We start from the raw sequence: 22,441 nt of genomic DNA on the forward strand, positions 1-22,441 counted from the left end.
GTGTTTGTTACCAAGCTGAAACTAAAAAGCGACTATTGCTTTTAGGAATCAAAACTCTAATATAGAGCACCATGCCCGTCAAAAGGTCAAATTTTTGAAGGTGGATCCAAATCTATAAAATTTATTAGATTCTAATTTAACTATTATATTATTTAGCCTAAAAGATTTGCTAAATTTTACCAAAAGGGCATAATATCCCTAAGTAGAAGAGTACTACTGATGAAAGCTACATCACATTCAGCATATGAGATAGCTCTGTTCCAGTGGGTTAAAGCCCCTATCTCCAAAGATGTAAAACCTGAAGTTTTTTTGACAAAAATAATCAATAATTTTTTTCTCAGAAATGAACTTGTCGAAAAAGTGGTCCTAAAACATCAGAAGAGGGCTTAATCAAAAATAAATTGAAACTTATGGCATTTTCTCAAGTAGCAAAAAATGTTGCATTTCAGAAAGCTGGCCTATCTGAAGCGGAAACCCCAAATGTTAACCTGAAATGGGCAAATAGGATACAGAGTGAAAGGTTTTTAAGTCATTTTGAATTATCCAAACTATTATACAGCTTCTGAATCCGAAGGCCAGAATGGCAGGTGATGGATCATTTGTTTCTTAAGATACGTGCAGTCTATAGAAAATAAACGTTTAGCATAGGAAAGTTTCATTTGAAGTTTCAACTTTCCTTTAGCACAATTGGTTCTTTTAAATGTTTCACAAAATTATGAACAGCGTCTCATAGCAGCGCATCAGCTATTTGAGAGGATAGTCACTGATGGCTTTTGCAAGCATAGGGGATAAGGCAACCAGAAGTTTCAAAAAGAGGTGGGGCCGGAAGTCTCAAAAAGAGGTGGGGCCTTGATTCAAAGGTTAAACTAGTGGTTCCCAACCGATTTTGCGCCATGTCCCACCTCGACATTTCTAAAATCCTGATGCCCCCCACATGATGTTTTATTTTGTTGCCCAAAATATAACGCGTATTCACCTGAAGGAAATTCAAAAGGCCATTAACCTGGTATTTTTTTTCGAGTTGTCCTCTCGATGTGTTTTATGCGAATGAATTTTTTTTTGTATGCAACCCCTTTCATACAATGCATGACGTTTCGTGTATGTGTTTTGCTCTTTAAATGTTTGTAAATCTGACGTCACTTGCATTAATTTTTTTTTATAATTATGGCTCTAGAGTATTGCAAGTCAATGGGTGTACATCCAGCCAAATGACCCACCAAAATATTTCCATGCCCCACCGGTGGGGCCAGTGTCCCATGTTGGGTATCACTGGATTAAACTCTAATGAGTTAAGTCTTAGCGTAAAAGTAAAATTTTTTTTTTTATAAAGAAGACTTAAGATTCAATGACAAAGAAGATTTTATACGGAAATAGTGTCATAATAAGTTTGGCTTTTAGAATTCTGTCATATCATCATTATACTACTTAGGACAATGAATTTAGAAAAATACCATTTTCAAACATGAGCAATTTGAAAAATAGAAAACACATTATTGGTTCTAACCTTATTTTCATCTAACGAAGAAGCTCCACATTCAAGCAGAACTTTAACAACTTCAGAATGTCCCCCTTCTGCTGCTAAGTGAAGTGGAGTCGCTTCACTTGTACGATTACGGGCCGAAGTCACAGCTCCTTTGTCTACATTCATGAGCTCTTGTAACACTGCGACTGAGCCTTGGATTGCAGCTATGTGGGCACAGGTATTACCTTCCTAAAATTTAAAACCTTTTGAAAGCTAGCTTTAACATTCAGTTTTTGATGGACTATTTTATTGATTTATTTCTTATTACAAGATTCATAGCTTTCAAAAGTCCCCCCTATTTTCAGTCATTGCGCGGAGGGGGAGATGGATTTCCTGGCATTGTTGTAAAAATGATAGGAAATAAAAAAAAGCAACTGAAAGTAAGGAGCAGCAATAACACTTAAAACGAACAGAAACTATTCTGCATATTAGAGGGGCTACCTACTCCTCAATCTTTACGCTAAAGATTACCTTGCTCTTTACGCTAAAGTTTGATCTTTTGTCCTAATTCTTTAAAAACAACTTCTGACACACAAGTACTGTTTTCAGAATGAGAAGTTGTATTAAACCCCCCAAAAAATTAGCTTAGCTATTGAGAGATTGAGTAGGGGACATCCCCACCATACACAGAGCAATTTCTGTTCGTTTTAAGTCTTATAGCTGCTCCTTAATTTCAATTGAAAAAACTTCTTTTTTTGCCAGAAGTGGATCTTCAAATACAAGATGATACTTTCATCTGAAAAGTTGCTTGTCCAGGGTAAGGCGTCATAATTTAGTGATTTCGACACCAAATTCTTGATGAGGCCTAATGTTCATATTTTAAATGACGTCATATTTGATAGTCAACATAAACGGTAAATCTTAAAAAAAATTTAATGTTACTACAGCTTCTTTTTAGCTTGAATGAATTAGGGTGAATGAAAGCTGAAAGCTTGAATTCATTCAAGCTTTTTAGCTTGAATGAATTAAAATTCATTATTTTAATGAATTAGGGACAATTTATTGAGCAGAAGATATAGGATTTGTACCTTAAAAAAAAACAAAAAACAGTGCTTTTGATTAGACTACCGCACGAGGAAAATTTCCATTAAGACTAGTTTAGAGTGAGAAAAAAAAGCCCCGCACTGAGTGGCGAAATAGCACGGCCTAGGTAGAGAGTAATATGGTCTCCATGTTTTACAGTTAAAGCATACAAAGTTTAACCTTTTAGAGATAATTGAGGGAAATGTTGAACTAAATAAAAAACATTGTTCATTCACAATGGTGCACCTATGTGTTTTTAGAAGCTCCTATCCGTATTAACCTGAAACTTTCAGAAAATATTGAGGGACGTTAAACTAAGTCAAAAGACGGCACATGCATCCAGGTTGCCAACATGGTGGACATTCAATATCTCAAGAACGGTAGCATAGGGTATTAGACTGAAACTTCCTATTAATATTGAAGCAAATTTTTTGCTAATATTGAAGCAAATTTTTGCTAAACTGAATTAAAAGCCTCTACATGTATTCAGGTTGTCAAAACGGTGGATCTACAAAAATCTAAGGTACACAGTCTTTAAAATCTCTTTTAACACATTGCATTGTCAAGTTCTTATCTACTAACTTCTTCCATACTTCTACTCGAATATGATAACCGGACTAGGTTATTCCTTACATCTGTTGCCTGTTCTTGAAAAGATAACATCCGGCACACTGGACAAATGCTATGGAGTCTTATCCAAGGAAAAATGCAACTAATATGGAATCAATGGTCCCAGTTAAGCTTAATGACACTTTTTTAAAGTTTATAGCATTCGTAGCAAACAGAACACTTAAGGTCTTGGCTTACTTCCTTCTCTGTAATTTTGACTCTTTCAAGATCTTTCATTATCTCTTCGGGCGTTGGAGGAGGTCCACTTTCCTCTGTCAATAATATTTGGCATATTTGCCTATCATATAAACATAGAGTTATTTGAGTTTTGGTTTGATGGATTGATGGGTGGCCCCAAATCTTTTTTTTGTGGTTGATCGTCGTCCCCTTTCACAAGTCGATTGCATTTAGGCCTACTGTGGTGATAAGATTTCTCATACTACTTACAGACATGATAACCAGACTGGGTCCGATCTTTACATCTGTTTTCTTTTCTTGAATAGATGACTCGCGGCACACTGGACAAGTGCTATGGAGTTTTAGCCAAGGAGCAATGCAACTATCATGGAATAAATGGTCACAGGGAAGCTTAATGCCACTTTCATGAAGTTTATAGGATTCAAAGCAAACAGAACACGGAAGGTCTTGGTTCGCTTCTTTCTCTGTAATTTTGACTCTTTCAAGATGTTTCAGTCTAATTACATAAAAAGTTTCTCCCTCTGAAATATGTCTTTCTCTTTTTCTTCTTCTTCTTTTTGTTATTCTTCGTCTTCCTCTTCTGCTGGGCATCAAAGGCTCAGTAGGTGAAGCGTAGGTTTCATTTGCATCTTCTTCCAATTCTTCCACAAAACCAGTTAGACAAGAGAGACATTTAGAATCTTCCTCCGTGATATTTTCTGTCAGCCTTTGACATTCATAACAATAATATAAAGTGTGTTCTACTTTTGTTTCACTCATTTTGACAGTTTAACTATTACCTAATGTATAGCAGTAACATATATGTATATGAAGTTCAATTCTTTTGTTTTTTATTTATCAGCTGACTAGCTAACATCTTGATTTTGAGTTTTTAAAAGTTTCCTCAAGACTTAGATAATTGTGCTACAAATAATAGTTACAAAATACGGCGGAAAAAACTTTAATAATGTAATCTATATATATAAAAATAAGTTGTCTGTGTGTCGAGTGTCCGCACGTCACTGTCCGCATATGACGTCTGAATTATTTCATCACATACCAATTCAAAAACGAATGTATTCAAGCCGAAGTAGCTCAGTTATATAACTACCTGTGTTGGCGCAGTGGGTTTGATCTTAGCGTGGTAATACGGGACCCAGAGATCGAACCATGCTGCAGGAATGCACTACAGGGCCGACGCAGGGAACTTAGTAGTCAAGAAGCGTCGTTAATCCGATACAAATACAAATACGGTAGCTCAGTTGGTAAAGCGTTATGTTCCAGGTTCTAGGTCCGAGAGATTCCAGGTTCGAACCTTGGCTTTAGCATTAACACAAAAGAAGAAAAAAAACTAAAAAAGATAAAAACTACAAAAAAACTAAAAAGAAAATACTAAAAAAACTAAAAAAGATAAAAACTAAAAAAAGGGTAAAAAACTAAAAACTAAAAAAGTAAAAAACTAAAAAAAAGCTAAAAAAAGGTAAAAACTACAAAAAACTAAAAAGAAAAAAAACTAAAAACTAATAAAAAAACTAAAAAACTAAAAAAATTAAAAACTGAAAAAGAAAAAAAAACTAAAAAAAGGAAAAAAACTGACAAACAAAGGAGAAAAAGAAAACTAAAAAAAAATAAAAATAAAAATAAACTAGAAAAGGTAAATGTATTCAAGCCGAAGTAGCTGAGTTGGTAAAGCGTTATGTTCCAGGTTCTAGGTCCGAGAGGTTCCAGGTTCGAACCTTGGCTTTAGCATTAATACAAAAGAAGAAAAAAACTAAAAAAGATAAAAAAACCAAAAAACAGGTAATAACTCCTAAAATAACTAAAAAAGCTAAAAAACAAAAAAAAACAAAAAAGGTAAAAAACTAAAAACTAAAAAAGAGAAAAAAGAAAAAAAAACTAAAAAAGGGTAAAAACAGCCAAAAAACTAAAAAGAAAATAAACTAAAAATTAATAAAAAAACTAAAAACTGAAAAAGAAAAAAAACTAAAAAAGGAAAAAACTGAAAAATAAAGGAGAAAAAGAAAACTAAAAAAATTTAAAAATAGAAAAAAACTAAAAAGAAAAAAGAAAAAAACTAAAAAGCAAAAAAATAGGTAAAAACCAAAAAAAAACCTAAAAAGAAAAAAAAATTATTTCATCATATACCAATTCAAAAACGAATGTATATACAGACCGGGACACAAGGAATATAAATGACGACCGGGACACTCAAAGAGAAATTACAGACTGGGACACCGGGACACAAATGAAGACTGGGACGTGTGTGTCGACTGACGTCATGTTTGTGTGTCGACTGACGTCATGTTTGTCGACTATAAATGACGACTGGGACACAGGGACACAACTACAACGGGGACACCGGGGGGCACAGGGGTTATATAAATGACGATGGGGACACAGGGAATGTTTGATTAGCAATCACCATCAACAAAGCTCAAGGGCAATCATTAGAATAATGAGGTATAGATATGAATACGGATTGTTTTTCCCATGGACAATTATATGTTGCATGTTCAAGAGTCGGCAAACCTGACAATCTATTTATATGTACAGACAATGGGACAGCGAAGAATGTTGTATATTCGCAAGTTTTACGTAGTTAAAAACATAAATATATAAATATATCTATCTATATTCACAGGTGGGACACAAGGACACAACTACAATGGCGCGTAACTACTATGGCGCGTAACGACTTACACGCGCGGGGAGGCTTGGGGGGGGGAAGCGCCACCCCAACAGCTAGTCTATATATATAATAATAAGTTGTCTGTGTGTCTGTGTTTCGAGTGACGTCATGTTTGTGTGTCGACTGACGTCATGTTTGTCGACTGACGAAATTACAGACCGGGACATCGGGACACAAATGACGACCGGGACACCGGGACATAGGGAATATAAATGACGACCGGGACACTTAAAGAGAAAGCGGCGGGAACACAAGGAATGTTCGATTAGCAATCACCATCAACAAAGCACCGGGACACAAATGACGACCGGGAGACAGGGAATATAAATGACTTTAGGACACTCAAAGAGAAATTACAGACCGGGACACCGGAACACAAATGACGACCGGGACAAAAATGACGACCGGGACACCGGGACACAGGGAATATAAATGACGACCGCGACACTCAAAGAGAAATTACAGACTGGGACATCGGGACACAAATGACGACCGGGACACAATGAAACAACTACAACGGGGACGCCGGGGGGGGCACAGGGGATATATAAATGACGACGGGGACACAGGGAATGTTCGATTAGCAATCACCATCAACAAAGCTCAAGGGCAGTCATTAGAATAATAAGGTATAGATCTGAATACAGATTCTTTTTCCCATGGACAATTATATTTTGCATGTTCAAGAGTCAGTAAACCTGACAATCTATTTATATGCACAGACAATGGGACAGCCAAGAATGTTGTATATTCGCAAGTTTTACACAGTTAAAAAAATATATATATCTATCTATATTCACAGGTGTGACACAGGGACACAACTACAATGGTTCGTAACTAATATGGCGCGTAACAACATACGCGCGCGGGGGGGCTTGGGGGGTGGGCGCGAAGCGCCCCCTCCAACTAGGTGTTGGGGTGGCGCGAAGCGCCACCCCAACAGCTAGTTAGTAAATAACAATGGCTATACAGTGACGATATGATTGTTCTAATCTTGATGAAAAATTTCAGCTACTCATTTGTAAATTTTAGCTCTAGTTAATGTTTTTTTATTCTAGAGAAGTTTCTAAAACACAAGATTACCATTTGACTTTACCTAGCAACATCCTAAAGTAAAATGTTTTTTTGTATTTGTCTTTAATTTGCACTAGCCTTAATGAACAATTCCTCCTGGGATATTCTCGCCAAAAGTGGTATTTTTTTTCTGGTAGTACTTTACTGTCTGGGAATTGACACAACATTTTCTAGGCAGTAAATTGTTATAAAAATAACCCGAACTAAAGAATTAGCAAAATAGAAGAGTTAGTATCAATATATACGTTACAAGATTGATTTTTTATACTGACTACCCTATATGACGCCATTTAAAAAGTGAATATTACAACATTACAGGGATTTGGCAAGAAAATCACCAAGATATCACACCCTATTCTAAAGAAGCAACTATTAAAAATGTAGGCGTGTCTTTTTAAGAAAACTCATGTATTGCATTTGAAGATACAGTTTTAGCACAAACATTAGATTTGTTTTCTTTTGTCACTAACAAACAACAGTAGATATGGCACTTTCCTTCCAAATGAAGCGTCTCTCAATGTTATTAAATAAACAAAAACAAGTTTTTTCAACTGAAAGTAAGGAGCGACATTAAAACTTAAAATGAACACAAATTATTCCGTATATGAAAGAGGTTGTCCCCTCCTCGACGCCTCGCTCTTTAGGCTAAAGTTGGATTATTTCTCACAACTCTACTTTTTAAAACAATAAAAAACTTTAGCGTAAGGAGCAAGGCGTTGAGGAGGGGACAACCTCTTTCATATCTATCTATATATATAAAAACTAGCTGTTGGGGTGGCGCTTCGCGCCACCCCAACACCTAGTTGGTGGGGCGCTTCGCGCCCCCAAGCCCCCCCGCGCGCGTAAGTCGTTACGCGCCATATTACTTACGCGCCATTGTAGTTGTGTCCCTGTGTCCCAACTGTGAATATAGATAGATTTATATATGTGTTTCAAACTACGTAAAAATTGCGAATATACAACATTCTTGGCTTTCCCATTGTCTGTCCATATACAAAGCCGTATGTACTAATAATGACGTCATATGCAAACGCTCTTTTTACAAACAAACAAACATGCATACACACAACTCGTTTTATATAGATAGATAGATAGATAGATACAATACAAATTAACTACGTAAAACTTGTGAATATACAACAGTCTTCGCTGTCCCATTGTCTGTGCGTATAAATAGATTGTCAGGTTTACCGACCCTCAAAGATGCAACATACAATTGTACATTGGTAAAGCAATCTGTATTAAGATCTATACCGCATTTTTCTAGTGATTGCCCTTGAGCTTTGTTGATGGTGGTTGCAAATGCTAATCGAATTGGGAATTGCAATCTTTTAAATTGAAAAAGCAGATCCGTTGGAATCATGGGAATGCGAGGAATAAGAACAGCCTCACCCTCATAAGGCCCTGTCAAGATTGTGGCCTCTATTAGGTTTTCTATTGTTTTTTTTTACGGCAAGTCGCGTGCCATTGCAAAGCTTTGGTGGGTTGATATTTCTTAAAAGTATTATTGGTACGCCTATTTTTAGTTGTAGCACGTGTGGTGGAAACCCTGAAGGATCTATGGAATTTAAAAATTCAGATGGATAATTAACCGCTTCATTTGGTTCCAAAATACAAATTAACTGCGTAAAACATGCGAATATACAACATTCTTCGCTGTCCAATTGTCGCTGCATATAAATAGATTGTCAGGTTTACCGACCCTCGAACATGCAACGTACAATTGTCCATGGGAAAAACAATCAGTATTAAGATCTATACCACATTTTTCTAAAGATTGACATTGAGCTTTGTTAATGGTAATTGCAAATGCTAATCGAATTGGGAATTGCAATCTTTTAAATTGAAAAGGCAGATCCGTTGGAATCATGGGAATGCGAGGAATAAGAACAGCATCACCCTCAAAAGGCCCTGTCAAGATTGTGGCCTCTATTAGGTTTTCCATTGTTTTTTTTTTACGGCAAGTCGAGTGCCATTGCAAAACTTTGGTGGGTTTATATTTCTTAAAAGTATTATTGGTACGCCTATTTTTAGTTGTAGCACGTGTGGTGGAAACCCTGAAAGATCTATGGAATTTAAAAATTCAGATGGATAATTAACCGCTTCATTTGGTTCCAAAACTGTGTCGACTGACTTGTAAAGGACTGCCTGGTCTCGAATCTTGGTCAAAACAATATTGTTGATTTCGTGGACGTCTATATTTTTGGGTGCGAGAATCGCTCTTTCACTTAGCCATTTATTATTTTTATAATTTTTTAGAATATTCGGAAATACTTTTTCAATCAATTCATTTTTGGACGTCATTAAATTACAGAAATCAGCAGGTAGTTGTATACGTCCTGAAATTGAGTCTACTGGGAGCTTTCCGTTTCCCATTGCCAGCAATTGATCTGAAAATGTTTGACCAGAGTCATCGTTTTGCAATCGGACACGCATATTTGTAGTTAATTTTAATGTTTTTACGTGTGCCCATAAATTAGAATTTTTCAGGCAAGCCAAACAGCTTCATTACTGCTTATGTATCTTCCAGCCTGATATTGTACGATTTCATCGAAATCTTTGATTTCGGACTGCAAGTCATCGGACTGCAAGTCAAAAACTGCAATGTCACTGCCTTTGTTGACGTATTTACATATGTATTTGATTGCCTTTACAGAGTTGCAGTATTCAACGTTTATGTGTGCATTAAATGTTTTTGATAATAATGGGGAATATGGAACAACCCACTGGTTATCTACTTCGATGGTGGTACCGTTACGCTTCTTTATTATTGCTGTTTTACCACCATCTTCAGTAGATCTTCTTCTATATTGTGGGTAACCATCATTGCCAGTAATTGTGTTTAATACTAAAAGTCGAGGATATTGCTTTGTGCACCTTCCTTTGGCCATGCATGGTGAATTTTCGTTCAGTGCACCGCAAGGTCCATGTATCATATTTTTTACAACAATATCATGTAACCCCTTATCGACATTTTTATCAGGTATTTCAGAGGAAATCACATCATCAATTTCGTTCGAAGTAATTTTTTTATGTAGCCAGATTAGTATATGTGCGTGTGGCAAACCTCGTTTTTGCCATTCCACTGAGTATATATATATATATATATATATATATATATATATATATATATATATATATATATATATATATATATATATATATATATATATATATATATATATATATATATATATATATATATATATATATATATATATATATATATATATATTCACAGGTGGGACACAGGGACACAACCACAATGGCGCGTAAATAATATGGCGCGTAACGAATTACGCGCACGGGGGCACCAACAGCTAGTACGGAATAATTTCTGTTCGGTTTAAGTTTTAATGTCGCTCCTTACTTTCAGTTGAAAAACTTGTTTTTTATTTAATTTCTGAACGTTTTTGAATTAATACATGTTTTGATTTTGGCTTACCATACATTAATAATTAAAACCAAATTTGTATATTAATTTTTTTTGCTAAATGGCTTTCTCTTAGTTTTGATCGGACGGTTTTGAGAAAAAAGGGGTAGGGGAGGAGGCGTAGTTGCCCTCCAATCTTTTGGTTACTTAAAAGGGCAACTAGAACTTTTAATTTTTTACGGACATTTTTATTAATAAAAAAATATGCTGAACTTACGAAATAACTTGCGTAACAAACTTTTATATTCGCACATTTTATTACGTATATGAGGAGGTTTGCCCCCTCGTTAATACCTCACTCTTCACAATAAAGCTTGAATTTTCTCCCAACTCTTTAAGAATGACCCTTAAATCACAAAGGCTGTAGAATAAATAGTTAAAATTACTAAAAATACTTTAGCGCAAAGTATTTTAAGAGCAAAGTATTTACGGGGAGATGAACCCCTCACATGCGTAATAATTTCTGTTCTTTTCAAGTTTTAATGCTGCCCCTTACTTTCAGTTGAAAAAACTTTTTCATATTTATTTTTTCATTATTTTTTGTTTTAAATAATGTTAAAAAATCTTGCACCCCCGTCATGGAAATTCTCTTCCCCCGGAAAGATCCTCCATATTAACTCCATCCCCTCAAACCCCCAACAAACAAATCCTTCTGAAAACCTCTGTACGCTTCCAAATAACCATTACTATGTGTAAACACCGGTCAAAGTTTGTAACTTCCAGCCCTTCCCCTGGGGACTGTGATGGAGTAAGTCGTCCTCTTACTCCCAAACACAAACAAACACATAGCTATTAGGTTTTTTGGACTATGCTGAACAAAAATGGCTATCTCAAAATTTTCGATTGACCTTTAGAAAAAATGAGCGTGGGAGGGGACCTAGGTGCCCTCCAGTTTTTTGGTCACTTAAAAAGGGCACTAGAACTTTTAATTTCCGTGAGAATGAGCCCTCTCATGACATTCTAGGACCACTGAATCGATACAATCACCCCTGGGAAAAAACAACAACAAATAAACACGCACCGGTCATCTGTATTCTGGCAAAAAATACGAAATTCCACATTTTTGTAGATATGAGCTTGAAACTTCTAAAGTAGGGTTCTCTGATACGGTGAATGCGATGGTGTGAATTTCGTTAAGGTGTGATTTTTCTCCGGTTCGTAACTTTTGATGGGTAAGACTAAATTAGATAAAATTTATATATTTAAAATCAGCATAAAAATCCAATTCTTTTGATGTAACTATTGGTATCAAAACTCCGTTTTGTAGAGTTTTGTTTACTATTGAGCCGGGTCGCTCCTTGCTACAGTTCGTTACCACGAACTGTTTGATTTTATTGTCCCACTAGTTGCGGCGAAAAAAGAAAGAAAAAGAGACATATCACAGCTTCCAGAGGAAATAAAAGATTCTATTTGTTGCTCAAGATGGAAGACTGTAATTCTATTTTCCAAGATTTTTGGCTATCCATCCAACAGAACAGTTTCTATTTCAAAATGGTATCATTAATGTGGTGTTTCAGGCTACTTTCCGAAAGTTCCTTAAATTTATTTTCAAAATATTCGTAAAAGCTCAATCAAAATACAACTAACTATAAGTTTTTTTGCCCCATTTTCTGACCCAAATCCCAAATAAATATACAGTGCTCTTGACCAAAAGAATGTTATTCAAAAGTTTAAAGTTAATCTAAAACCCAGTATAATCAGAATATCCTTTTTAGCCGCACCTTTGGAAATACAGTATTTAGATAACCTGGATTCACATAATGTATCTTCTGATATAGTTTAACATCTCCTTTAACATTTTTAGAAAGTTTCAAGTCAATGTGAAACTTAACTAATGTGAAGTTCCGCTCCCGAGATATTGCATTTGCACCGTTTTGACAACTAGGATGTAAACGGTGTCTCGGGTATTACCGAAGATCATACTGCCTTTCCATGACGCACAAATAAAAGTTCAAATAAGGATAAACCCATTTTGAATTTATTAAACCCTTTTTTATTTATAAGCGGCGTCTTTTGACTTTATTCAGCATTTCCCTCAATATTTCCTAAAAGCTTCAACTTAATTCACTTCAGAATTTTTGAAATATTGCAGGTGCACCATGATGACAACTTGGATGCAAATGTCTCTTTTGATTCAGTTTTCCCCGAAAGTTTCAACTTCGTATGCTTAACTATATTTGATTTAGCTACCACCATTCGTAGAAATTAGTCTGGTGAAAATAACACACGGAGGTCACTTTGTCTTTAATTAGGCAGTGCTACTGCGTTTCCTATTAAAAAAAACTCATACCTTATTTGCCGAGCCTGCCAAACCCGGTTGATACTGTAAAAAAAGTGCCAATACGCTAGAATGGTTTTTCTGAGCTGCGCGGTGCAATGATCTTTGTCCTGTGTCATCAGTTGCTTCTGGATTTGAGCCAAGTTCCAAAAGGAGTCTACATACTTCAAGCTGTCCAGATTCAGCCGCCAGCTGTAGTGGTGTCTCTTTTCTCTATCAAAGGAAAAGACTGTCATCTACGATAACGGAGTTACTTAGAAGATAAACTGATTAAATCAATTTCTAATTACTTTTGGGAATGGAGCTTCAAGACGTACTGATTTATTCTTAGCTTTGCATAATCTAATATAAACTTCAGCAAATTGAAGATCGATCGTTTTTTGATGTTTGAGAGCAAGAAACATATGCAAACTATGAATTGCTTAAGACTTCAGCTCGGTCCTTAGTCAGAAATCGACAAGCAGAAAGAGTCCAATTACTGTACCAAATCCCGACCAATTTCCCACCAACTTCAAGATATTGTGGACAAGAAGAATTACTCATTATATAGCGAATGTATGAAAAGATAAACAACTGATTAAACAACTGTTCCGTTATAAGTTAAAAATTAACATTACAAGTCTACTAGATTTTGAAGCAGATTCATGTTTGTGATCTCTGTGGCTCCGAGTGAATAATTAGGATTAAAACTCCTTCCTTGTAAAAGCTGAGCATATTCCTTAAAGTTTTGTAAAGAATATGTCTTCATAGTTCACAAGAGTAGGATAAAAAAGGATAAAGATCCTCCAGAGCCAATGTTGCCACACAGGGTGTTGAATCAACGTTTCAGTTGCTGGATCTTTTTACATGAACAAGGAGCAAGCCTGTCAACCTGCCATGCTGCAGCAGAGACTGATCCCAGGACCCCGTACTGCCAAGCAGAGCATCTATCCACTGTGCTACCACACGATGCTTGAGGAGTGAGAAGCTGTCTAACACGTGTGCTTGAACGTGATTAAGATCACTCTTGTTCTTTTTTATTTGATCTGTGATGATTTGGGCACTTGGCCTTCTTTTGGCTTTCAATACATTTTAGCTTATTTTATCCAACAATTTCTTCCGGCAAGAATCTCTGCAAAAAAAAACAAACAAAAAACAAAAAAAAAACATCAGTTCTGAACAATATAGTTAAGAAAAATGTTTTTTGGAATGCAACCAAAATTTACGGACTATATGCATATTTTGTTCGCAATCTAGATCAGGGGAAAGTATTGTTTTCTGCCATTTTAGGGCACCAAACTACGATTTCATCCCAAAGAGGACGAATTTGCATTAAATTTAACATTATGAGAAGCTAATTGATTCAAAAGTATAATTGATTCAATAACTGTATTATAGGCTTCCCAGTTGCAAGAGAAGTAATGCCACACGGTGGCAATACTGAAATAAACCAAGTTGATTCGCTTTATTTGTAATGAAATTAGGCTACGTTTGGTAACTGTAATTCCGTATAAGCTATTATGAGAGGGGGTGAGTAATTATTTAAGTTAAGGGTAGATTCCAACAAAGAACATGTTAATGGACAAACTGCTTACTCTCCACTTACTCTGGTTACTGCTTACTCTGCTGCTTACTGTTCGCAATTGAAATAAAATCTTTACAGATTTTCATGGACTTGTGTCTTTTCCATCTTTTGCTTTCCCTTTTTATGAGATTTGAAGCCATCGGGTCTGTCATTGCATCAGAAACAGTTACTTGTTATAGACACAGTGCAGATATTAATAATAGCGCACAATTGATTTGACAAAAAAATACGATAGTACTTTGTTTTTAAAATATTCTCAGGACAAAAAATAAGCTAAATTTTAGCTAATTTTCAGAAATCAGCTTATTATTAAGGTAATTTTTTTAAGAACGAAGAAAAAGAACGATATATCCTAAAAAAGAAGCCTACACACTGGCGCATCGGCTTTCGCACTCTTTAATCAAATAATATGAACGGGAAAGCAGGGAGCGGGGGTTAAAAAGATTGGAAAAATAAATTGACCGGATCATGGTTGGTTATGGCGGACTGTTTAGTTTCTGTAACAGCTTTTATACAGTTTCAGAAATGACTGAGAGAGGAAGCTAACCTGTTTCCACTGTTGTATATATTGCCGTAAATACGAGGATGGAAAAAATAGTAAGCTCATTAAAGTAGCAGCCTGGTGAAAAACTAGAATAGAAGAGTAGAGGGAGGGGAATAAATCGCTAGAGAGCTGAATTTACTTCAAGGTTAAATAAAGGCCATCAGTAGCATATTAATCCGAGCAGAATTTCCAAAAAATACAAAACGTGCAAATAATAGCAGTTTGCACGACCCATTAGTCAGTAAAGTGGTTTTGTGTAGAGTTGAAATAAGTAGTATTGAAATCCTCAACAGCCGAAATGCTCGTATGATAGCATTTATCATAAGGAAACTAAAAGTATCTTCATATTTAAATCGTAGAATTTTTCTTCTTGCAAAAGCTGTATAATAGACTGGATTGCTGGAATAAGCTGCATAATAGACAGCAGTATGTCAATTTTAAAGGATTTTTGTCTGGTAAAAATGTTGTTTCTATTGCCCCTACGGAACAACTGCTCATGTCAACGATAAATGCAGCAATGAGCAAAATATGTAGATGGCTTAAAATGTTGACATGAATATAGATAAGTCAAATTTTGTTATTTTCTCTCGATCTCCGAATTTTTACCCTTGGTTAACGCAAATGATTTCGGAGCGGGGAATTATTAAACGAACAAGGTTCACCGAATACCTCGGAATCAATGTTGATAAACCCTTATCATTAAAGACCATGTGAAGTCAGTTTCGAAAATATTATCACGTAACTTAGGTATCATGCGCAAATTAAAACATATTTCCCCCCAAATGTTCTACGAGTGTTATACTTTTCCTGATTCATCCTTATATTAAATAAAAAAAACGAGTTTTTTTAACTGAAAGTAAGGAGCGTCATTAAAACTTAAAACGCACAGAAATTACTTCGTATATGAAAGAGGCTGCTTCCTCATCAACGCCCCGCTCTTTACGCTAAAGTTTGACTCTTTCTCTCAATTCTTCTTTTTAAAACAGTAAAAAACTTTAGCGTAAAGAGCGGGGCGTCGATGAGGAAGCAGCCTCTTTCATATACGAAGTAATTTCTGTGCGTTTTAAGTTTTAATGACGCTCCTTACTTTCAGGTAAAAAAACTCGTTTTTTTTTATTTAATTTCTGAACGTTTTTGAATCAATGCATGTTTTGATTTTGGCTCTCCGCAGAGGAATAATCAAAACAAAAAAACAAATAAACACGCATCCGTGATCTGCCTTCTGGCAACAAATGCAAAATTCCACATTTTTGTAGATAGGAGCTCGAAACTTCTACAATAGGGTTCTCTGATACGCTGAATCTGATGATGTGATTTTCGTTAAGATTCTATGACTTTTAGGGGGTGTTTCCCCCTATTTTCTAAAATAACGCAAATTTTCTCAGGCTCGTAACTTTTGATGGGTAAGACTAAACTTGATGAAACTTATGTATTTAAAATTAGCATTAAAATGCGATTCTTTTGATATAGCTTTTGATATCAAAATTTCATTTTTTAGAGTTTTGGTTACTATTAAGCCGGGTCGCTCCTTACTGTAGTTCATTACCACGAACTGTTTGATTTTGTATTGCTCGTCAATTTGGCTTGGTACTTTCCCTTCGATAGCTCGTCCAATCCGTGCGATCAGAATAATGTTATCCGATTTTGTTGATGTGTTGGGAACCAGGAGTCTTTGAGGTATGTGTATAGAGATTTAAATATAATGCCTGCAGCTGAATTACGTGATTTTTATACGTTGATTTTTATATATGAGTATTACAGTGAGAGCCTTCCTGATTGTTTTACAGGAATATTATATGAGAGGTCTGATGTTCACCACGAAATTACTCGGATACGAGGTAATACTGAGGTTCCTCGATTAGTTACAAGTAGGTCTTCTTTTTCACTTATTTACAGAGCTTCAAAACTTTGGAACAAACTGAGTATAGATATCAAGGAAATATGTAGCTTTGGCCAACTTAAGTCTGATTTACGTGTGGAGTTGCTTGGTAGGTATACTTTTGAAACAGATTAACTAAAATAAATTTTCCATAGGTTATTCATTTGTAACATTTATGTATTTTTGGTATTTAAGAACAAACTTGTCTGAGACATTCTTCCCTTTTCCTTTTGATAGACTCTCTACATACTATGTAATAAATTAAAAAAACATATTTTTTTCCTGAAAGTAAGGAGCATCATTAAAACTCAAAACAAACAGAAATTATTACGTATATGAGGAGGTTTGCCTCCTCCTCAATACCTCGCTCTTTACTCTGAAGTTTTTTTTAGAACTTGTAAAAAAAAACCTCCTATTGTAAACACTATTCCCCTGTGTTTCAGTTGCCGTTCTTAAAATTGGAACAAACAATCAAACCTTAGCGTAAAGAGCAAGGTAATGAGGGCAACCCTTTATGTACGAAACAATTTCTGTTCGTTTTGAGTTTTAATGTTGCTCCTTACTTTCAGTTAAAAAAAACATGTTCTTATTATTTAATTTCAGTTCGTTTTTCTAACAATGCAGGTAAATCTGGCTCAGTCTCCATGAAAAAACCCATCCCCTCTTACGAGAAACTCCTGCTTGAAAATGTCATCCAAAGGAAAGTACACCCTTCCCCCCTCAGGTTCCCTCCAGACTGTTCCCTCCTGACTGAAAATTCCCCTCCCCATAAAATTTCTTGCAGACGATTCTGCCCGAAAAATTATCCTTAGTACACTTTCATTTGATAGAGACTTGAATCTCCAATCGGTTTCTCGATCAATCCGGAAATGCCCCCTTTCGTATATGTTTTTTTTTCGGAAATCAAAACAAGCGGGAAATAACCCCCGGATAAATCTCCTGGAACATCTCCACATGCCAGATAGAGTTGACAGAGATAATGTAAGACAATAAACAAGAACTTTGTATAGCAATTCTGTCAAATCCGCGCAGGGATTCCCCCCCCCTGAAATTTCCCTCCCCAAGGAAGATTCTCCCAAAGGAAATCCACCCGAAGCACAAAATCTTCCCGAAAAATGTCTGTATACTTCCCAATAACAAATACTATACGTAAACAATGGGCAAATTTCCTAAATTACAAACCTCTCCTATGGACTGGGGGGGGTCATTTTAACCCTAAAGACAGAATTATTTGATCTTTCAACTATACAGAACAAAATGGTTATTTTAAATTTTGATAAAACAACTTCGCAAAGTAAATGGGCGTGGGAGGGGGGCTAGTTACCCTCCAATCTTTTTGTCACTTAAAAAGGGCACTAGAGCTTATAATTTGCGTTCAAATGCGCTTCTGATCTTCTAAGATCATAATTTCAATTTGATCACCCCTGGCAAAAAAAAAAAAAAAAAAAAAAAAAAAAAAAAAAAAAAAAAAAAAAAAAAAAAAATACGTATCCGTGATCGGTCTTCTGGCAAAAATAGAAAAATTCCACAGTTTTTGTAAATAGAGCTTGAAACTTCTACGGTTGAGTTCTTCGGTACACTGAATCTAAGGGTGAGATTTTCATTAAGATTCCTTTAAATTTAGGGGTATTTCTCCCCTCCCCTAATCCAAAAATCAGGCAATTTTTTCAGGCTCGTAACTTGTGATGAGTAATGCTAAACTTGATGAAGCTAATATATTTGGAATCAGCATAATAAGCTGATTCTTTTGATGAATCAATTGATATCAAAATTCCATTTTTTATAGTTTCGGTTACTATTGAGCCAAGTTAATCCTTACTTACAGATCCTTACCCCGAACTGTTTGACGGGCTAATGACACACGAAGTCATACAGTAGGTCAAGAACTCAATTTAAAGTAAGATTGTATCCTAAGCTCTTACTTAGCCCCAGTATACACTACTGACATTTCTGAACCCTAAAATATAAAAAAAGCAGAAAAATATCATGATGTGAAAAATCTTATGATTCAACAACTTTTTATTGGCTAGAGATTTCACACAGAAGAGCCAAATATGATCTTCTTTGAGTATCTTTAAACGATGATATACTTAATTCAGATGTAATTTTCTATATTTCTCTTGTTTTTCGTATTTTATGATGAGGATTTAACTTATGCTTTATGAAGTCCACTTTCCTAAAATAAATTTTTGTTAGGTTCTTATCTAAATCATTTTCAGTTTAATTAATTTAGGTAATAATTAAAATTCGTTTTCTTCAAAAATTTTTGGCGGCTGAATCTTTTTTGTGAAATTCTTACAGCCTGAAAATGAACCCTGTTTTGGAGTCTTTGGAGGAATTTAATGAGGCTCTGAAAATCTGAAGTAACTGAATTTCTAGGGAACTGAGTCTCAAGGTAACTTAGGCCACTGAGATTCTAACAGAATTTAATGAGGACTCACACGTTTATAAGAGTAAGACGTTTGATTGTTTAGGTAGGGGGGAGATTATACAATTAATGAATAGCAGAAGCTGTGATGTATCGCACCAAACTAAAAAATACACTAAATTGGGTTATAAACAAGATGCAAGCGATTCCACGAACGTCCAAATGTGACCATTTTTTCTTAAAAAAAAGAAATAATCATACGTTGAGTTTGATGTACCATTTACCAATATTGGTCTTGCTATATTGATTAAAAAAAATCTATGAAATTACTTGATGTTGACATTTTTATTTATCTTTATTTAAATCAAATATTTGCCCATATTCTTTTATGAAATACTTACTGATTTTCAGTGTATTTGCTTGAAACTTCTCCTTTACAAATTTACGTTTGATGTTAAAAGGCCAAGCTATTCTGGATTTTTTTTGAAAAGTTCTTTGTGTGAAAATAAAAAATACCAATATGTAGGAAGTACAAGGGAGTAAGTTTGATCTCTAAGGGTCGGAAACTAAAAACGAAACGGGACTCTGATTTCTTTCTTATATTTTCGAGCATAAACATGGGGGTTAACTGTTGCTCATATATAAGAGATAAGCGTTTTAACTTCTAAAGGTAGTGAATTAAATATATAAGGACCGGTTGTAGTTTTATTCTATTTTTAAGGATCAAGGAGGGAGTACTTACCAATGTCAAAGAATCAATTGTTGCCCCATGTATCGTAATCAGACGTTTCACTAGATTCGTGTACCCTTTCAGTGCCGCTAGGTGTAGGGGTGTAAGACCTTGCCTAGACTTACTATTGACAAATGCATTATGTATTAGCAACAGGTCACAGGATGATGAATGTCCAGACTCACTGGCATAATGCAAAGCTGAGAAGCCTTCAGAATCAAAAACATCAACTCTTGCCTAGAAAAGCCATTATTTATATCTCCCTCAGCTTCAATGCTATAAGAAAAAGCTGAAAATTATCATGGCTTCGTTAAAATTAACGTTGCTTTCCAATGTAGGCTGACATTGTATTATTAAAAATTAAAGAAAAACTTGCACCTACAAGTGCAGTGTTATAAATAAGAACTGAAAAATATAAGTAGTGACGCCATAGGCACATTAAAGGCGCCCATATCCACTACTTCTTTATTCCTTTAATGATTTCAGTTTAACAGCGATTCCCTCGAGGCGTAAATGCATGCTACGTCATAGAGAATGTTTTCAAAGAGATGCAGGTGCATGTTACATCATAGAGAATGTTTTCTACGAAATGCAGGTGCATGTTACTTAATAGGGACGGTTTACTTTGGTTGTTATGTAATAACGTTTGATTACTTTTGGTTGTTACATAAAAGGTCTTTGACTGTTGCGTCATAGGACACGTTAGAGTCCACTAGTCAAGCAGGGAAGTTTTTAAAAACATTTTTCATCAAGACACTATTTCAAGACGTTTCAAGACATCCTAAGACGCTTCTTAAGATGTTTCTCTTCAAAACATTTAAAGACATTTAAACCCACCCCAAGCGATTTTTTTAAAGACATTTCTCTTTAAGACAGTTCAAGACATCCCAAGACGTTTTCTAAGATATTTTTCTTCAAGACATTTTCTAGACGCTACATGACATCCCAAGACGTTTTAAGACTTTTTTCTTCAAGGCATTTTTCTTCATGATTTCTTTAATTCTTGCATAATAGGGGAATGTTTACTTACGTTAAGGATGACGCTTTCAAACGTGACTTCTTCCTTCAGGTCCCCGCGGGGGATCCTTGCTTGTAACTGAGAAGGACACATAGTTGGGTATTATGTAACGACGGTCCACAAATGGGATGTTAAATAATAATTTCATTGTCTTTCAATGTGTTTTCTCAGGGAATCCTTATATCCTAAGGATTTTGTGTCCGAATTAGGATTCGAAAGGGTCATTTCCATATAATGGAACTGCCCCCTATACAGCTGGATTACGAAAACCTTTCTAATATTTTGATTAGGGAATAAGATTCTTAGAGATAACTAATTCCACATACAAAAAATTCCCATGTTCCACTAATTAGAATGATTAAGCTATTGATTACGTGTTTCCTATGACTGCAATAATTGTGCAGAGGGGGGAAATCGATTATTAGAAATTGCATACACTTATTAGGCACCTGTATATTAAGTAATGCTTTAAAGTTGGAAAGAGTGTTATCAGATATTATTGCTATCAGAGATGAAATAAAAACGAGAGTACCATCATTGCTAGAATATGCTGTACCTCAATACATGATCAAAAGTTTTTCCTTTTCCTCTTTCCTGCAAAGAATTCTACACTTGTATTAAGGTCATTCTTGAATGGGCATACCTAAGTGCATAGACTAGAAGATGCTTAAATTGCACTAGTGAAATATATTGAAGTATTATTCTGGATCAATAAATCCAAAAGATTTATTGATCTTTTGTACTTGCAAATTTTATTAATAAAAACAAACTTACAAAGCATTATTAAAACATATAAAAAGCTGTTAAAACTCAACAACAGAAAAATAAAACCTGAAAAAACCTGACACAGGATAAAATATAAGCAAACAGACTATGGGGGGGGGGGGTCCTTGCAACCATTTCTAGAGGGGGGACGGGCTTTTAATTGAAAATAAATTTAATCAATATTAAGATCTGCTTCTCAAAACTTTAAATGAAAATTCCAAGTCTCATTGAGCAAAGGCTATGCAAATTCACGCCACCGTCACAATATGTGGCTAGCCCACCATAGCAACCAATTACAGAGGGGAGAGGATTGTTGTTAGATATTTATTTAAGTAATTAGGTATTTCTGAAAAGTCTTAATGAATACCCCTCATTTCTTCTGACAAAGTGTTAGATTTCAGTCCCCCACCGCCGAAAAATACATTTTAACACCTCCCACCTTAACTTTAAGGTATAGAATATGTTGTTCCAAGCAATTCACGCCTCCATGGCAATATACGGCTGGCCCATGGCACCCCTGTGATGTATATCATCATTCCTAAGACGTTTTTCAAATATTTTTCCGTTGAAAAACATGAATAAATACACTGATTCATGTTTTTCACAAGCCATACTTCAATGATACGCCATCTCAATTCAAACCACTGTTCCACACTATCAATGGCCTTCTTGCATCCTTTGACACCATTCGTAAGACCTTTTCCCATTTATTCCCTTGATAAAATTATGCATAAGGTCCATTGATTCGTGTTTTAGCAACTTAACCCT

At 35.3% G+C, this 22,441-nt stretch overlaps 1 protein-coding gene across 1 annotated transcript in view; it reads right to left on the reverse strand.

Moving 5' to 3' along the window:
- The window catches only part of LOC136035049 (uncharacterized), a 262,359-nt gene that overhangs the window by 88,147 nt on the left and 151,771 nt on the right, over nt 1–22,441 (reverse strand). The window contains exons 21-23 of the mRNA XM_065716648.1: nt 19,903–20,127; nt 12,818–13,018; nt 1,505–1,711 (exon numbers count right to left, since the gene is read on the reverse strand). Of these exons, the coding sequence (XP_065572720.1) occupies nt 1,505–1,711; nt 12,818–13,018; nt 19,903–20,127 (633 nt within the window). The remainder of the gene's footprint in view (nt 1–1,504; nt 1,712–12,817; nt 13,019–19,902; nt 20,128–22,441) is intronic.

This window comes from Artemia franciscana, chromosome 2, assembly GCF_032884065.1.
Source record: "Artemia franciscana chromosome 2, ASM3288406v1, whole genome shotgun sequence".
NCBI classification, from domain to species: domain Eukaryota; kingdom Metazoa; phylum Arthropoda; class Branchiopoda; order Anostraca; family Artemiidae; genus Artemia; species Artemia franciscana.